The sequence below is a fragment of the Denticeps clupeoides genome, chromosome 7 (genome assembly GCF_900700375.1).
Source record: "Denticeps clupeoides chromosome 7, fDenClu1.1, whole genome shotgun sequence".
Taxonomy (NCBI): Eukaryota; Metazoa; Chordata; class Actinopteri; order Clupeiformes; family Denticipitidae; genus Denticeps; species Denticeps clupeoides.
The window spans coordinates 13,761,849-13,780,574 of NC_041713.1; the positions used below are offsets into that span (position 1 = coordinate 13,761,849).

The window sequence follows — 18,726 nt, forward strand, 5'->3', positions numbered from 1 at the left end:
TAAAGTGAAGTGAAGTGATTGTCACATGTGATACACAGCAGCACAGCACACGGTGCACACAGTGAAATTTGTCCTCTGCATTTATCCCATCACCCTGAGTGGGCAGCCATGACAGGCGCCTGGGGAGCAGTGTGTGGGGACGGTGCTTTGCTCAGTAGCACCTTGGCGGATCGGGATTTGATCCGGCAACCTTCTGATTACGGGGCCACTTCCTTAACCGCTAAAAAACATGTTTCCCTCTACTCAGCAATCTGTCTCTTTCTATGCCTTAAAGTCTGACAAATCAACTCTTCCGTTGACTTAGCTCTTAGTGGGTGTGGTCCACCACGTCCTGTCACAACGTATATGCAAATCCACAATGCAGAAACTCGTTCAAAAAAAAAAAACTAAACAAATGCACGAATTTGGTCATGTGATCATTTACCTTCATAGTCTGAAACATTTTCAGCAACAGCTGCCCTACCCTAATATATCCTGACCGCTTGAGAGTTTGAGGTAATGGGGCGGGGCGCGTGTCACATTTCACCCTTTCTTTGGGCTTGGAAGAATAAACAATGTCCATTTTTCAAAATGGCTCTTCCTGCACCTGGAGCAACAACCGTCGTGTTACCTTTACAGTTTTCTGCAAGGAATTCTGGGAATGTTCTCAAAATGCTGTGCATCAGAACCTAAACAGCCATATCTGTTGTCTTTATAAAAACAAATGAAGGCAGCGTTTTTGGAGATACCCCAGCCCACCCCACCTTGGATGAGCTCCAGTGCTGACAAAAATGATTTTGTGGCTATTTTACAGATGGAACTGAAATCAATAAACTGACCTTTTTCATCTGATGCTTTCCTGTCTTTTTTTCTCTCAGGGATGGTTACACATAAAACAGTCTTTTAGAGTACTGTCATATTACTATGCAATTAAGTGTTTTATGATGGTAAAGATTAATTTGCATGGACAATTCCCACCTTACATCAGTTAAATAGCCACTTCATGTTGCACGAATAGCAAACTAGAGTTTGCTAGGCATAGCTGCCTAGTCTAGCTGTAGTCCAACCATGAATCGTTCCACACCCGTTCACACCATACCAAACTCACTTCTCACATAGCAATTAGAGAGATGGTACTCATCCTTTCTGGCTGTTAATTCTGTTTCAAATGTTTTTTTTATACACATTAACAAATCATTATTTTGCTTCTTCATGTTAAAACTTATTTTCCTGTCTTTTTATGTCCTCTCTGAATACCTCAGCAACTCATCGGCTGGCTTCTGTCCTATTATAACCACCCCTCATATGTAATTTCGAAGTGTAGTGCTATAATCTGCCTGGTGGGTATGTTCCTTCAATTCTGATAATTCAACCAACATTCATCCATCATACAAGGAATGTGACTGGATTACAGGCACATTATAACTTTACTTCATTCCACTGGTACTACTACTTATTATAATTATGTTCACAACACTACTAATAGTCAAACAATAATGTTAATTACAAATGGACAGTGGTGCCCTAGCGGGTAAAGAAGCAGGCCCGTATTTGGAAGGTTGCCGGTTCGAATGAGGAGCCAATGAGCAAAGCAAACATGTTGTGTTCCGTGATTCACAATGACTTTCACTAGACAAATTATTTGTGATAATGCCAATATTGCTAACTATCCTTGTAATTAACAACAACAATTTATTATTAAATACAATAAGAATGATCATTTCTGTTCGTTTTAATCACGCGGAACCTTCGACATGGAACTGAGGCGAACGCCGAGCCGTAAAAGATGTGACACCCACGTTTGAAAGATGGCGGACGTGCCTAGCGATGCTCCGCAGCGTGAGTTTTACTAGTTTTAGTTTCATTTCGGCTTTGGCTTAGTGTCTGAGTTTTTCACGTTTAACTCAGAAATCGCAGCACTGACTGTAACATCCCCATTATTGGGCATGTCATTGTGATTAAAAGCCGTGCAGTGTGTTCAACGTGGAGTAAAGTTGGAGTAGGATCTTTGAAATGCCTCAATCCACCTGCATGTTTTAATATTTAATTATATCAGAATCCTCGGGAAATCTGCGATATCATAATTACACCATGAAATCACTCGGCGGTGCCACATTATTGGATGATAACGGATTTCTGAACATATTCATTTAATGAGTAATGACAGTGGTCGTGGTTTGATTTGAATGGCATTGTGCATGTCTCAGATTGTCCTGGAACCAGCAGCGAACAGGCTGGTAAAACATCTGCCTGTCAGGGATGTCCCAACCAGTCACTCTGCGCGTCTGGTGCCGCAAAGGCTCCTGATCCTGGTAAGAATTCTCTTTAGTTAAGATATTTAGTTCAAACTGTGTTTTATTCAAATGGAGAGCAAATAACGGGCATTATTATCATTGACAGGGATTTTATACAAACATTATGGGTCTGTTTGGATTAAGTCTTGTCCTAGACTAAAAGCATTTTTGTATGGAGAATTCCATCTTTTATTCTACGACTAGAATTAATCCATGAGCAAGAAACCAAATTCCTCATGTTAAAAAAAAGTTATAGTCATATCTTCCTACTTTTACATCCAGGCGATTCACACATGTAATATTAATATTTCCTCTTTCAATCTGCAACAGCTATTGAGGAGATTAAGGTGAAGCTGGCAACTGTGAAACACAAGATTGTGGTGCTCTCAGGGAAAGGTGGTGTCGGGAAGAGCACCTTCAGTGCAAACCTGGCACATGCCCTTGCAAGTGATGCGTCCACAGAGGTAAGTTTGACACCATCTATTGCAACCAATCTAGGCATCGGTCTGCCAAGTACGCAGCGATGTCAAATACTGAGGATCAGCATGATGCAGATATCGATGGCAGCCAAAATAGCAATTTTAGAGACACATCATAATTATAGTGTCAACTGGACAAGAGGACTAACCAGGGATTGAATCAGCGGCTTGATGGACTAAATTCATTTGGCTTCAGGATACACGGATTAAAAGTAGACTCTGGTGGGCTGTTCATAACAGTGTGACAGTGTGAAGATGATAATGTTTGCTTTTGCAATACCTGCAGAGACCCCTTGAGGATATTGTCTGAAATACAGGTTTGAAGATTAGCCTAGCAGGTTGCCAGTTCAAATCCCAAAATCCAAGGTGACACTGAGCAAAGCACCATGCCCTGGGCACGTTCCATGCCTTCCATGCTGTACTTGCTGTGTATCACAATCACTTCACTTTTACTTTTCACAGCACATCACATTTGCTGTGAATATCAGATCAAAGTTTTTTTCTATACTTGTAAATTTCCCACTTGTGGGACTAATAAAGGATCATCTTAATGTCATTAAAGATTTTTTAAATTTTAGTGCTGCCATTTTAATGAATTTCTCACAATTGTTGATCCAATATCCAGTTTTTCTGCCGTTTAGCAAATGATGACTTTGTTGTTTGGATGATAACACTGAGAATTACCCATCACCTATCAGTAAACTGAAGAGAACATTAAATACATTTTATCTCCAGTAAGCAGCTTTTTAATTTCTTTTTTCACATGGCTGTGAAATAAAGTGTTCACTGGTGATTCACTCTGTTCCTTTTTATTAATAGGCTGCATTGTGGGCTTTTGTCTCAGCAGTAGAGATATTGAAATAACTTTGTACTTCATTTTCAATGATCACTCAGCACTCATTTATAAAGTGCACTGCACACTTTGCTGTTGTAATGGTAGCCTGGCTACCACACACACACAGACACACAGTTGTTTGAGATGATCATGGCATTTTATGGGTTACTCCCGATGTATCTGAGCTGTACTGAGGGCTGTATTGATCTGGTCTCGGCCTGTGGGAGTTGTAATAGTGCTGTCAGCGAGCCGCTCGCCAGTGACCGGGCCGGAATAATCTGCAACCATCCTGCCAACCATTTAAATCTCACCGGCAGGTACTTCAGCATTTGGAATACCTCGTCTGCAGCCTAGTGTTTAACAGAGTTCAGCTAATGGAGTTTCAGACTCTCTGCTCGCTGCCCTCCAGCCTCGCACGTTGTGTCCTGTAGTGACCGGCACCTGTAGCTGAATCTAAATGCTTACCATTGCGTAGATGTAATACACTGACAGTAGATTTCACTGCCATTGTGCAGAAATCAGACCCCATTGCACTGTAAATGTTAATTGTGCATAAAAATCTATAAAATAAAAAAATAAAACTCGTTCCACAATGTTATATATGCATAATATTGTCCTGTTTGTAGTTTAAATGATAAATATGTGTGTCTGTATCTGTATACAAGTGAAAACCTGCTTTTAAAGTTCTTCTAAGTTTGCTAAAGTGACCTTGCTCAATTCTGCCCTTTTCCCGATGGGCATCTTTGTCTGGAGGACCCTGCTGCTGCATAAATAAGCAGCTGTGAGGAGTGTCCGGAGAAGGAAGGGAGTGTAAATATTTATCTTGAACCCTCCCCATGGACTATTCAGCCTGAGGATTTTTGGGCCATTTGGTCCAGTTCTGCCCCGCCGGCGTAGCCGCTGACCTGGCTGACACTTGACCATCACTGCCGCTTAAGGTCGCGTCATATCAGTACATATCCCGCTCTGGACACCCTGACAGTCATTTGTGTCACAGTGTATTAAAATGAAAGTCCCCCGGTGGGCCTGTGGTTGCTGGCGATATGTTGGATTGTGCTTTTCTTAGACGTCTTTTATCATTTTAATAGTCCAGTCCCATGCATATTTCAATACATATATAATCCAGTCATCACAGTTCACAACTAACTCACATTGTATCATCTAAGATAAGTTAGGGGGAAAATGTCTTGTATAAAAAAAAAAATTCTCCTCACCATTTATGTATTAAGCTGTTTCTGTGTTGAAGATGTGTGGTGGTTTTTATCCTTATTTCATGCTGATATTCAGACCTTGAGCCCACACCTACTGTGCAATTTTAGCTGTAGCCTTTCAAATGAAGCAGCAAATAATGTGAATTAAAAGATATCAAAAGTGTTTGTCTGATGACATTCTTTAAAAACAATCTCACATTTGGTTTCTGATCTTTGTATATAAAAATAATTTGCATTACAAAAAGGACACGTGCATCTTTATAATATTAATTTTTAAGATACAAAACCAGATTAGTTTTTTTATTCTTCATGCAGTCTCACTTTTTGTATTAAGTCTGTGTAAATGTGTAGTGTGTTGTCTCGTGATCTTCGCAATGGCTTCGGAAGACTATAGGGAGGGCTGGAAATTCTCTTTGCCTTGTATTCCTGTGCCCTCCTGCATCAGAGACTGCAGGCAGGAGAGGACTTCTGTCTCAGGCTTAACATTGACGTTGGCTGCCCTCCCATCACGCCGTTCAGTCACTTTCAGCCCGGCCCCACGCAGGCCTTCCTGTTTATTTTTGGCGCCGGAGTTCAAAGGGCACGCTACTTACTTCAGGCAGCGTGTCTGAAACGCAGCTAGACCTCCTGTCAGGGCAGTGAGACCCCTTCAAAATGCCAAAACAAGCACTTTATTATAATTCTTTTAAATAATTAAGTTGGCCGAGCAGTAAATAGATTTGAGTGGTCGGGCACACATGACTCTTCTCAAAGAGGGTGTTACTTAAAGTCTATGCCAAGGTTACTGATCCCCACATGACCCTGCTGATTCCGTTCCCTCCGTGGCTCCGATGCAATCTCCTGTTTAGCACTGGATTTAGCGGACCTCTCCTTATTCACCAGATACATGGCATACGCAGGAGGTAAAATGCTGAGAACTGTCATGACCATTTTTAATGTGCTGTGGCTGTTTATCCGCTGAGTTTTGAATGGCTCTGTTACATGTTTGATCATAATTTACATTGATAGATTAAATCCCCTGTGTGGTGCACTGTGAGTCTCCATCTCCTCTGTGGGTTCTAGTACTCTGCCTTTTGGCCTGGTCATTTGTATTCTTTTCTGTGAAGAATTAGCCCCCTTTTGTATACTAAGATAATGTGAGATCATGCACATACTGAAAACAATGCATTGGGCCATGCCTCTATTTGATAGTCATCCAAAGGAGGCAAACATATCACCATCACAGTAGTAGGTTCAGATTGCTGTATACAAAAATGAAACATGCATTCATTGTACAGTGCAACCCTTATTCATTTTACTGAGAATCTTCAGCCAATGAAATGGTATATTTTAAAGATACGCAGTTGAGTAATTATTCCTTGTAGATGGTTATAGTGAAAAGTAATTTTAAAAATGTAATAATGATTCTGTCTTGCCTGCGAATGGTTTACATGTTGGAGTTCTCTTATTAAACAGCAGCGTATTCAAAGCTGAATTTAAAACCTCTCCTTCAACTTACGAACGAGTCTGTAACGCACTCGTCTCTTTTATTAGAGGTGACTTTGATGGAAGGGGAGGTTTTCATTACAAGGGTTGACCCTTCCATTGGGAGTTGATCTTTAAAGCACATTAGCAGCTGTAATTCTTCTTTCTCACAGGCAGATATTGAGTGTTTCTGCCATTATATGGTGGGTTCAGGTCAACTGAACACTGGCTGGCCTGCTCACCAGCATTAAAGCCTTCTTCTGACTCAATCTGCTAGTAATATTGGTGCCGGAGTGCTAGGTTTTCGACCTGTGGCGTACATTTCTTTGGCATGCTTTTAGGTGAACAAATAAAGTGCATGAAACAAGTTTAAAGGACTTCTTCTCTTCCTATTCAAATTGTGCTGCTTTGTGGCCTCACCCTTTAGTAATAAAACAGAGTTCAGTCTAGTCTTATGTATAAAGAAACGTTTTAGGAATGTTAGCGGGGGTGAAATGTCCAGGGGGAAAAACATTTGGCTGCCTGCAGTGGTTGTAGGGAGTTGTTCTGGTGAGATGAATGGGAACATACAGCTGGTCTGTATGGCCACTGTCGCACCATATTTATCAGCATGCATATCAGCCTCAGCAGTTTAGGTGAACAACAGTCGTTTCTAGAAGTTGATGTTCTGGAAGCATCTTAAAAATGGTCAAGGACCAGATTGGGATGGCCAGACACCAGACCCTTCCTTGTTGGGAGGATGCTGAAAGGAAAGTTTTTGATTCGTTGCTGGCTGCAAGTTGCTCTCCCTTGCTGATTTGTTGTTCCTGGGATTGGCAGGAAGGTGGAGAGGCTTAGCGCTCCAGTGAGGAATGCTCCCCCTTCCCACCTATTGACAGCCTCTGTCTGACCCCACCTCTCATGAACCCAGCGTTTCCGGACGGTGAAGTGGGAGATCCAAAACTGCACGTACTGTATCTCTAACCCTGTCTGGAAAATCCCTTTTTTTCTCTCAGGCCAGAGACCTCCATAGCCTGGAGCTTTTGTTCTTTTCCTTGTTTCTGTTTTATCACTCACAGTAAAGCTTCTTGATTGAGTCGTGCGTCCCCAACCTGACATAACAAATGATTTTTGGACAAGTGACATTTAACATGCCAAGTCCCTCAGGGATTGATTCATGGTCCACTTGTTCAGTAGACACACACAGCGCAGCACAGTGTTGACCATTAGAATAAAGATGTTGGTGGTAATGATGACAAGGTTGTAGCTGATGTTTTTCTGGGTCATCTGGATTTCCCATCAGCCTGCTGACCAGCGGTGTGACTTGCCGCTCCCTGCCTCGCCCTGTGAGGAGGAGGCTTCCTCTGATGTTGATTCCTGAAACAGCTGCTGCAGAAAGGCCCCGTGAGTGATATGTGGCTAATCGGTGTCATCTGAAAGGCATGCTTCTGTGGCGGACTCATGGGAAGTTCATTGTCATGGAGAACGATGAGAGGGCTCTTTGTATGATCTTATTGTGCCTCTGAATTTGCTCGGCATTTGATTCTCTCTATATATACACACAAGGGCTAATATGGAGTAAAATTAAATTAAACCACACGGGCTAATATACTGAGATAGACTCATATGCTCGCTTTACCCATACTACACCAGTTGCCGCTGTCAGGAGCTGATTAAACCTCCTCTCCTGTGCTGTTGAGAAACTGCTCATAGAAGGTGCTGAAATGATTTATTTCTCTCCTCTTGTAAGGCTGAAAGACGGTGTTTCCTTCCATTCTTGCCGCTTGCCGCACCTCATAAAATTGGGAAGTATTCTTGCAGAGGTTTCTCTACATGTTCTGGAATCCACAGAGGTTCTGAAGGCACCAGACAGCCTGCAGTGCAGCTGTCTTACATTAGGGGGCAGTCAGTGTGAAAGCCTGCTGGTCTGCAGTGCCTCTTTTGTTCTTCCATGGCTCACCACTGCAGTCTTGTGGTTGCAGGGGTTTGTGACAACCCCTCAGTTTCCTCCGTTGAATCATGCTAAGCTCCATGCCTTTTTTTTTTATCTCCGCCCTCCCAGGTTGCTCTGCTCGATGTGGACATCTGTGGCCCTTCTGTTCCAAAGATCATGGGTGTGGAGGGTGAGCAGGTATATTAGCGTCTGAAGCCTCACAACTGTCATATAATATTGTTATAAAAGCTTTAATTGCACCTGAATCAGCCACGCAATTTATAAAGGGACAGACGCACATTGTGGCCACGTCCTAATGGAGCTGAAATGTAGAGATTCTTTACAATATGGTTGTAAACATGTGTGAGATGATGGAAATTGTGTTTCTGATTAACAGGTTCATCAGAGTGGCTCTGGTTGGTCTCCTGTGGTGAGTGTGAAAATTATACTTCTCCGCCCTTCCTCCCTCCATTCTGAAATGGAGGTATTATAGTTGCATGTTTCATATCGCCCCCTAGTGGCAAATAGAACAGGAACTAATGAAAACACCAATATCAGGGATTTAAAATACTATCTCATAAAATAAATTGATCATGAATAAATTGAAGTATTATGCTTTTCCACTGATGTCAAGAGCAAGGTCACACTGACTGAAATGGCTGTCTTTGCTACCCCTTCCTTTTGAGGAAGTATTGTGTTCGTTCTCTGTTTAAATCTTTTGTATAGTACTCCAGTTTCCATATAACAAACAAAAGCATGCTCTGGAACAGCTTTTACCATTACTACAAAAACTGTTCTCAAAAGTTCATTTGTTCATGTTCAAATTTGTTCATGTTCAAATGTTCATTTGCAAATGTTGTGCTAAAGGATTATAGCGCTGTAATTTTTGTACTTTACTTTTCTTGGTTGTATTTGCGGTAGACAACACTAACCTTGTATGTTCTTGCAGATCGTGGCAGATTTCGGGTTTGTGAATCAGTTTCGTTTAGTAGGGGAGGGGTGTTAAAACCACACCAATACAGTCACGATCATATTTTTAGAAGGTCTAAACATGAACTCATCTGTAAATGCAGAACTCATTCTGAATTTGAGAGGCTGGCACACACTAAAACCGTTGATTGTGTCTATGCTGCAGTATGTGGAGGACAACCTGGCCGTCATGTCGATTGGCTTCCTGCTGGGAAGTCCTGATGATGCTGTCATCTGGAGGGGGCCCAAGAAGAATGGTTAGTTGTCACCTTGCGAGGACAAATAAGTATCAATGTCACACCTTTGACTCTGGAACAGTGTTATTTAGTTTGTACACAAAACCACATTCACTTTAAAGATCTTTTTTTGCGTATCAGTTAAATGTAAGTCTCAATGAAAATTGTTTTTTGTTTGTCACGGAAATGGCAATTAATAATTTACGAATTAATATATTGACTTCTCTTCTGCCTGTATTTTTATATTTCTTCCATTTGATTATTTATTCTGTCCTGTCGGAATTGGTATCAAAAATAAATGTAAGGAGAAAAAGGGATGTAACTTTTCTCAAACCAATACCAAAACAACAATGTCAAAAATTGTGAGTTATGGTTTGGTCATCAATGAGAGGAGAGTGTACATGAGCCTCTTTGTTAGTACAGCTTCTTCAAGTATTTGATTAAACCCAGCATATGTGAAAGTACAGGTACACAGAGAGACAATATAGCAAAGCTTCAGGCATTCACAGTGTGCAAAAATAATATGGAAATGGAATAAAACACAACAGAAAAACATGACAAAGGACATTGTGCACTGACCCATGATATAGTGTAGGTTGAGACAAACTTGACGAACCAGGCAGGCAAGTAGCAAGCAGCAATATGACAATATATCAGTGTATGGATAGTATATAGTATATGAACTACTATGATAATAATAATGGTAGTAGTAGAAATATGACATGATAACAGTCTGAGGTAGTGAGAGATTAGTGAAAGTGAAGTGATTGTCATTGTAAAACACGGCGACACAGCAAAATGTGCTTTTAACCATCACCCTTGGTGAGCAGTGGGCAGCATGATCTGTGAGACTTTCAAATCACTATTTCTATTTTACAGAGTATCCCAAATTCTTCAGACAGAGTGTTGTACTTGTCTCATAGGGTGAGGAAAGGAAGATTTTTGTGGGTGAAAAGCATACAATGAGTTCAAAATATACCAAGTAAACAAGACAATGAGACACATAACCATAATATCAGTTATTGAATAGAATTTCTTGATTGTCGTTGCACAAATTTACAGATAATTTCCCATAATGTACATGCAATCCTCATCGTTTAGCCATTACTCCATTAACTCTATCATCTATGGCATTTCACTCTGCTCTCAGGTCAATTTTTATTTAGCCAGTATGGTTTCATTTCCCTGTTATGGTTTATTCACGTCAACGAGCAGTTGTTGCTTCCTCCATTCAGTGTTATACCCGGTTAAATGTTCTTCCACCCAACATGTTTTATTTGTCTTGGGCTCTTCTGTTAACCGGTAATGTGCCGGCACTTTGTGTGCACACCCAGTGTGTATGAGTTTTTCTCAAGGTTTGCTTATGCATCTACAGTGTAAGCACACAAACGTCTACAGGTCTTCATGTTGAAGGCTAGGTGAAGACTTATTTTAAGATCACCATCATGTGTTTAGGTAAGGAGTGTTTTTATTGGACCAACCTGGCTTGTGGCTTGAATAATCCAGTTGACAGAGAAGTCCTGTTCTGGTCCAGTTGGGGAGAGGAAATCTTCTGCTAACAATTCAGAACAACTGACAAACATCACCATGTATAATGTCTACAGGATAGCCTAGAAACTAATAAACTCATCTATGAACCAGAAGAAAGTCACAGGTCAAATCCCACTAACCACCACTGTGTCCCTGAGCAAGACATGTAACGTAAGTTGTCCCTTTCACTACTGATTGTAAGTCGCTCTGTAAAAGAGCAATAACATGTCAAATGTAAAAATAAAATGTGTGGTGATGGAACACTGTACTTATTTCTTCTTGTGGTAAAATGTGAGACAGGACGTCAGGTTCAGGCCTTGCAATCTGTTCCAAAACACACCACTGTCAAAGCCTGAAAACTAGTCCTTAACTAGTTTTATAATAATTCAGATTTGGTTTACATTTGCATTTACAGCATCTATCAGACACCCTTATCCAGAACGACTTACAATCAGTAGTTACAGGGACAGTCCCCCCCTGGAGCAACTTAGAGTTAAGTGTCTTGTTCAGGGACACAATGGTAGTAAGTGAACCTTGGTCTTCTGGTTCATAGGCGAGTGTGTTACCCACCAGGCTACTACAACCCTTTAATGGTAAAAAAAAAAAACAGAAGACATATTTTACTGCTATACAATGATCTTTTTTCATGAGGTTGAGGATTTTTATCTGAGGATGTGAATGTGAAGCAGCAGCCTTGTTGTTCACAGGGATGATCAAGCAGTTTCTGCGGGACGTGGACTGGGGTGAACTTGACTACCTGATAGTAGACACGCCCCCTGGCACATCAGACGAGCACTTGTCAGTCGTCCAATACCTTAGCGCGGCCCGCATCGATGGCGCTGTGATTATAACAACCCCACAGGTTCGTACACGGCACATATCAAAAGAACAAAACATCTGAAAAATGAACCTGTGCAGTAATCTCCACAATCCAAAAAAACATTTTGCCAAACAGACTTTACTTCCTGAACCTACTGAGCTGTTATTCTCTCCCACCTCCTACCTGCAGCCTGACATATTCAGTAATCAATCTGTTATCAGAGTTCCACATAGATTGCATTCCAGTAAACAGAGGAATCTCACAATGGAGAGCCTGCAGAAATAGCACGTGGAGTCCATGAGTGTTTGATTCCTCCTTTTACGCTCTTGGATCAGTTCTGTCTTACTCTGCCTGCCTTGGGATCAATGGCCCACATTAAATGTACAAGCGGTGTATTATGAACTGTAAAAAAACGAACAAAAAAGTAATCTCAAGGTAACAGGGCAGCAAGCCAGATTTTCACTTCCTTTTGGCTATCAGTTTCAGATGAATATTTCACAGACTGTGCTTGTAGGTCGCATGGGTATGGCACTTACCTCTCATCTAAGGCTGGTGCCCATAAGGCCTTGAATCAGTTTTTAAATATATTTAAAGATATTATTTGCACTGAGGCCTAAACTTTGCCCGCTATGCCCACTAACATGATGATATGACATTGGCAGTCGAAGGAAATCCAATTATCATCTGAAGGAAAAAGTTTCAAATTCACACTTGTGAGAGGTACATATACGTGCATGAAATGTGACATTACTGTGATGCTCATAGTAGGGTGGTGGTAGCCTAGTAGGTTACACACTCACCTAAACAAGACTCACCTCAAACCCCACTTACTAGCAGTGTCTCCCTGAGCAAAACACTTAACCTAAAAAAGCATATGGCACATCTTCACTGTTTTCCTCTTCGCTGTTTAGAAGTGTGTGGAAGCCAAACCAACTAAATTTGTAGTAATAAATGAGTCATTGAAATGTCAGAACTGTAGTTGTGCATCTGGTTTGTTCTAGTGTTGGTCCTCTCTCTCCATAGGAAGTATCGCTGCAGGATGTGAGGAAGGAGATCCGTTTCTGTCAGAAAGTGAACTTGCCTGTCATTGGGGTGGTGGAGAACATGAGCGGCTTTGAGTGCCCAAAGTGCAAGGTAAGACTGATCACCCCTCTACTACTTTTAAATAGAAAGATCCTACGGCAACAATATAAATATGAGCCAATCCCAGGAGGCATTCTTTCATGCTCACATAAAAACATTTAATGGCCACCAAAGATTGTCGCAACTCATTTTAAAATTGGATTCTACATTAACTACACATTGTCTCTGGCCTCCAAAAACCATTCATTCTACTACTCTCAGAAGGGTCTACTGGCTGCCGACATACTCAGACTGGAAATGGTTCATCAAGACACTGCTGACTAGACCATTGAATAGTAAATGACATTGAAACATTTTACACTCAATGCATGTAGCAGGCAGCCTTATCTAGACTACCTTACAGTCAGACTACCTTACAGGGCAGTCCCCCTGTAGCAACTTAGGGTTTGGTGTCTTCCTTGGGAACACAATAATAATCATACATTTTATTTCCAAACACCTTTCTAAAACCCTAGGTCATATTACACAAAGAAAAAACAAAACAGTTATTTAAAATAGTGGATCAATAAGCATGATTTGACACCAGTTAAAATATGTATTTGAGCAAGTAATTCTGTGTGATTTGAGGCGTAAAGAGAATCTAAATTGTAATGACTGGAGGAAATGACTTCCAGAGCCGAGGATCAGAGATCTGTTCCCCATCGTGAAAGCACGGGCAGAAGGAACAATAAGATGAGTGGCAGAAGAAGATCTGAGACAGCGGGAAGGTTTGGTTATATGAAGCATGTACCACAGATAAGGAGGAGCAAGGTTGTGGATGTGAATGAAATAGGTCCTAATGCTGAACCCTGGGGCACACCTGCAGAAACAGGAAACAAAATTGAAGAGTGGGGTTTAAATTGAATAAGCTATGTGTGGCTTCAGAGATATTAGGTGAACCATCGGAACCCAGACTGAAATTGTTAATAAAAAGTATGGTTATTGAGGTGTGGTTAGAACTATTACTATTAAGACTAATAGTAATTGTTGTTGCTGTTATTATTAGTGCTTAAGGCTAGACTATTCGTATTCTACTATTATAAACAAGTACTTGTTGTCACTGATTGAAGAGAGAGTTGAGAGGCCGGTCTTAGGCTTATAAATTAAAGGTCGATCCGCTACAGGAGGATACAGCTGGTATCATGCTATCCAGAGCCTGGGGCTTCACACCATTGTCTCTTTTACACCTCAGTATTACTTCCCCAGTCAATCTACAGATCACTAGACACTTTTCTTAGTAAATCCCCCATTGAAGCCCCATTCATTTGGAGACTTCAGTCTTCCACAAGACATGCTCCAGTCCTCCTGTCTTTTTCAGAGGGTGCTGCGAGCAGCAGAAAGGAAATTAGACTTTGACTTATCAACAATCTTCTTAATAATTTTCAATTTGAAGTAACTTCTTCAAAAACAAACTTTTACAAAAAGGAATTGGACTCATGCATCAAGGATCCCTGCAAATTACACATCTTTTCCACCAACCCCTCACGCTCAAGCCTCAGTAATTGCAGAGGACTTCCTTTCCAGTCATTTACCACAGATCCACCTGTAGTTAATACCCAGGATTCCCCATCCTCCTCATTGTATCTACCCTGACATTAGATGAGATCCTCATGAGAACTCATCATTTCACCCAATCCAACCAGCTGTTCACTGCTCGACCATTTCTCAAGGTACTATCAAAGCATTCATCTAGACTCTGCTGTTTTGGACTGAATTTCCACTAGATGTCTGCACAGCTGGATCATTAAAGATCTTCAAACGCAAACTGAAAACCTTCCTGTTTAGAAAATAACCGGACAATGTTTCCCCCTGTATAATTCAGAGTGATGTTGTTCCATGCTAACTGATTACGGGTCAGTTTCCTTACATGCTAGGCCAACGACTGCCCCACTGCTAGAGATTTCCATGATCCGGCAGATGCAAAACTGGATTTTAAGTATCAACACCAGTGCCAATTGAAAACGATCCTAACCTTTAGTATTGATTAGTATTGGAGAATCGTTTTTTTTAACATTACTGTGAGCCACTTTGTTCATGGAACTTCTGTATACTTCCTCCTCACAATGACTGAAACTCAATCATGGGACCTGGTTCCACTGGCAAGGATCCAACTGATGTATAAGCAGCAAGAATTTGTAGTGGTGCATCACACCTGAAGACACTATTTGCTGTATTTTAAGTACTTTAGTTAGCATGGAATAATTTAGTTAGCACTCACTACATCAAAAACTCATTTCTTCTAACTCATGTCATTTCTTCTAACACCGTTGCAAATTTCCTCAGCACGCTGCAGTGTCATTCGAGGATCCTTACCACGCAGGATTACAGGGAGGTTGTCTTTGGGGGAATGGGATGTGGGGTGGTTCAAATACCGGTGGGAGGGAGGGATGCTTGTGGCATCTGGCATCTCAGCCAAAAAAAATCTCATAAAATCTAAAAGGAATAAATGAATGCATGAAAAACATGTTGACGGAAATTAGCTTTTGAGAATACGCCTTTCCATTGTAAAAGCAAACCTTTATAGGCAATTACTCTACAGTTAATTATTAGGATAATTAATAATCTATTACTCATTATATAAAACGAATCAATCCTCTTTAACGCTTTTTATGAGCAAACAATACACTCTGGTAACTAATGCTCTTGTAGTTATTTCTTGATTACATCCAGTTAATTGGTAAAATTATAGGGATGCTTAATGAAGGAGTGCAGTGTCAAGAGAAGGAACAAAACTCAGTGCAGACTGATGCAGGTGGGAGTCGGAGGGTGTAAACAGCCCTGTCCTGAATTCAGAGTGACTCAAATATCTCCTGCTGAAGTAATGTATCAAAAATAAAAAAATGACTCTTCCTTGGTTCTCCACAGTGTGCTGGATTTATGTGGTTGCACCCTACACTCCACTTTTGTTTCATGTACACAAAATGGCATTTGATGAGACTGCAGGTACGTTCTCTTCTCTTTGACAGAACACCTCCCAGATTTTCCCACCAACTACAGGTGGAGCAGAGCGCATGTGTGAGGAACTTGGTCTTCCACTTCTGGGCAAAGTCCCCCTGGACCCACGGATAGGTACTGTACACTCTTCGTTGTACCGATTGCACCCAGCAGCTGCCACCCTGGTTAGAATTTAGCAGTTTGGAGAGCGAGTGAACGAGTGAGCGGGCGATTGCCGCTTGGGTGTCTGCCAAATGCCATCATTTTTTTTCTTCTCATAACAGCGAGATAAGTGATCATTGAAATGCCCATCCCTGGTGAAAATTCCAGAGCACCTACCGATCTGGTGTGACCAAACCGGTCTTGTCACAACCATTGGTTTCACAAACAGTTCACCTGAATTGACCAGGTCGACAGATATGCTGCATCTACTTGGAACATTTACATTTACATTTACAGCATTTATCAGATGCCCTTATCCAGAGCGACTTACAATCAGTAGTTACAAGGGACAGTCCCCCTGGAGCAATTTAGGGTTAAGTGTCTTGCTCAGGGACACAATGGTAGTGAGTGGGATTCGAACCCGGGTCTTCTGGTTCATAGGCAAGTGTGTTACCCACTAGGCTACTACCACGCCTTTATTGTCTCACAACTATTTGAGTGACTTTAGCAAGGGCCAAATTGTGTTGTCCATGCTAACTCGTGTCCACCGACAAAAGCGGCAACAATGGGCACATCACAATCGGACCACGTCCTGCCATTCATGTGAATGCTAGGTCATAAATGTTGTTTGGTATCAAAAAAGGGACCTGTCAGTATGAGGCGGGTGGGCATAATGTTATGGCCCATTGGTGAAGTGAAAGCAAAAGCTCCCTGGCAGGGACAGGTGAGCACAAGGCAGACGGGGAATACCAGATCAGTATGGGCATGATTAGGGTGTGACCTTTATAAGCTCCTCTGGGAGCAAGTTTCATGTTGCTGTTGCCGTTGTGGTTTTCGTCGTGCTTTAATATCATCGGTTTTGAATGTGTGCATGAGTATGAATAGAAGCTATTGTCCTTGTTTGACACAATTGGCTGCAGAAGAGTTAAAAAAGACATCATGCAACTTCTGCTTTCTGAAAAGATTTGTGTTTTTTTTTTCCTTTTTTTTCTTTTAAGGAAAAAACTGCGATGAGGGAAAGTCATTTCTCAGTGAAGTCCCAGACTCTGCCGCAGCCCTGGCCTACCAGGGCATTGTGAAGAGTAAGTGTGACCTTCGTGCAGCCTGCACCAAAACTCACCATGCAACCAGTCTGGTTGGTTGAGTAGATTATTCATGAGTGCATGAGGCTGCTGCACAAAGCTTATATGTAAAAAGCTGTGACACATCAGTCTGCAGGTAAAATAACCTGTTAATTAAACCTGCATTTAATGTCTTACCTAAAAAGACAGAAGTCATTTACAGCCACACACAGTCACACAACCAAATTCACAATTTTTATACGCAGTCTTATGTACCACCTCCTTTCCCAAGATGCTCACTTTGCATCTAGAACTGTAAATACGAGGATCAATGTTTTGTTCATCACTGATCAAAACAGTGTACATGTTTATTTTATCATTTTATGGTCTCTCCAAGATCTTCTAAAGAATAATGTTGCATAGTTGCCAATAAAGCACATTGACAGACATAAAATTTTATGTATAGTCAATCTCAACCACTGCTTGTGGACTTAAGCCTCGTAAGTTAAAATCTAACATATAAAATTAAATCAGTTTACGCATTATTGTTCTCTTACAAACATTCGTGAGATACCTCACTCATGTTGTCATAGAGCTGGGGTGAATGGACTAACCTAACCTACTTTGTCAAACTGTTATTATGGATTTGAGGAAATCTTATTGTTCATTGTTTTTAAGACAGAATTTCCTCATTTAGTTGGCCTTGTATTCCATACACATAAATACTTTTTATAACCCAGCCGGGCTACCACGATGTTCAGGATGTCTAAACAAGAGCTTAAAGCACGTCCTCCATTTTCATGTATAATTTGTGATAACTTTGTGAAGGTAAATTTGTGAAGGTCCAAAACTTTAACTTTATAGTTGACGAGTTATTCTTTTTCTCACAGCTCTAGTCAGTGCTCAGTGTGAAAAGGGTTAATGTTGTACTAGAAGCTGGATGTGGATGTGAGAGACATCCAAAGATACATTCCTTTCTTCTTTTTTCATTCGAAAACAGAACTTGCGGATTCGTAAGAGCCTGTGTATGTCAAAAGCTAAAGATATTAGAACTTAGAGACCGCTTCCTCTTAAAAATGCCCTTGCATACATAGCAACTTTAACTAAAACGTAACATTTTCAGAATGTACATTTAAAGTATCCTTCAAAATATCCTTCCTTTTTTTGCAGGTATCAAGGAATACTGTTCATCAAGTTGTATACCTGCAGAAAACTCTTAAAGCTTGCTTCACTGGCCTGGGTTGTGTCACAGAGAGTGTGGAGTGGATCCAATAAAATGACTACAATGATTTGTCTATAATGAGTATGACTGTCAGAACACAAAACACCATTTCTCTGTCTTGGTTAGTTTCCTTTTTTAACACCAAAGCCCACATTTCTAGTAAACTTCTAGGAAAACTTTAATTCCACCATTGAATTGCAAACAATGTGTATTTATATATTGATTCATATTTAATCAGATGCATAAATAATAAATTGCATTATTTGTTCATTCTTTGTTTGTAAGTTAGTGTCAACAACAAAATACATGCTGAGGTCTGGGAACAATGCAACTTATGTATAATCTGTTATATATTTTTCATATAGTGAATGTGGTCACAGTAGAAGAAAGAGACCGAGGCTCAAATGGTTTTCCTAGGTTCCTCTAGATTGAACATGAATTTGCAAATGTAAATTGCATCGCAGAGAACTTGTGCTATATATTACACTGACAATAA

The 18,726-nt window shown here is 40.8% G+C and overlaps 1 protein-coding gene across 1 annotated transcript; it reads left to right on the forward strand.

The window, feature by feature from the left end:
• Positions 1 to 1,771: 1,771 nt before the first annotated feature.
• nubp1 (nucleotide binding protein 1 (MinD homolog, E. coli)) lies at positions 1,772 to 18,500 on the forward strand. Its single transcript, XM_028986199.1, has 11 exons — positions 1,772 to 1,818; positions 2,187 to 2,291; positions 2,604 to 2,737; positions 8,304 to 8,372; positions 8,572 to 8,604; positions 9,310 to 9,400; positions 11,617 to 11,771; positions 12,753 to 12,863; positions 15,818 to 15,920; positions 16,946 to 17,029; positions 18,179 to 18,500. Exons 1-11 carry the CDS (start codon positions 1,788 to 1,790, stop codon positions 18,226 to 18,228), a joined length of 966 nt encoding a protein of 321 aa, XP_028842032.1. The 5' UTR covers positions 1,772 to 1,787; the 3' UTR covers positions 18,229 to 18,500.
• The last annotated feature ends 226 nt before the right edge of the window (positions 18,501 to 18,726 follow it).

Bases quoted from the DNA above. Each gene is read 5' to 3' on its own strand.
- nubp1 (XM_028986199.1), top strand. From the start codon at position 1,788: ATGGCGGACGTGCCTAGCGATGCTCCGCAGC. The intron at 8,373-8,571 runs GTATATTAGCGT...TCTGATTAACAG, and splicing joins TGGGTGTGGAGGGTGAGCAG to GTTCATCAGAGTGGCTCTGG. The intron at 11,772-12,752 runs GTTCGTACACGG...CTCTCTCCATAG, and splicing joins TGATTATAACAACCCCACAG to GAAGTATCGCTGCAGGATGT.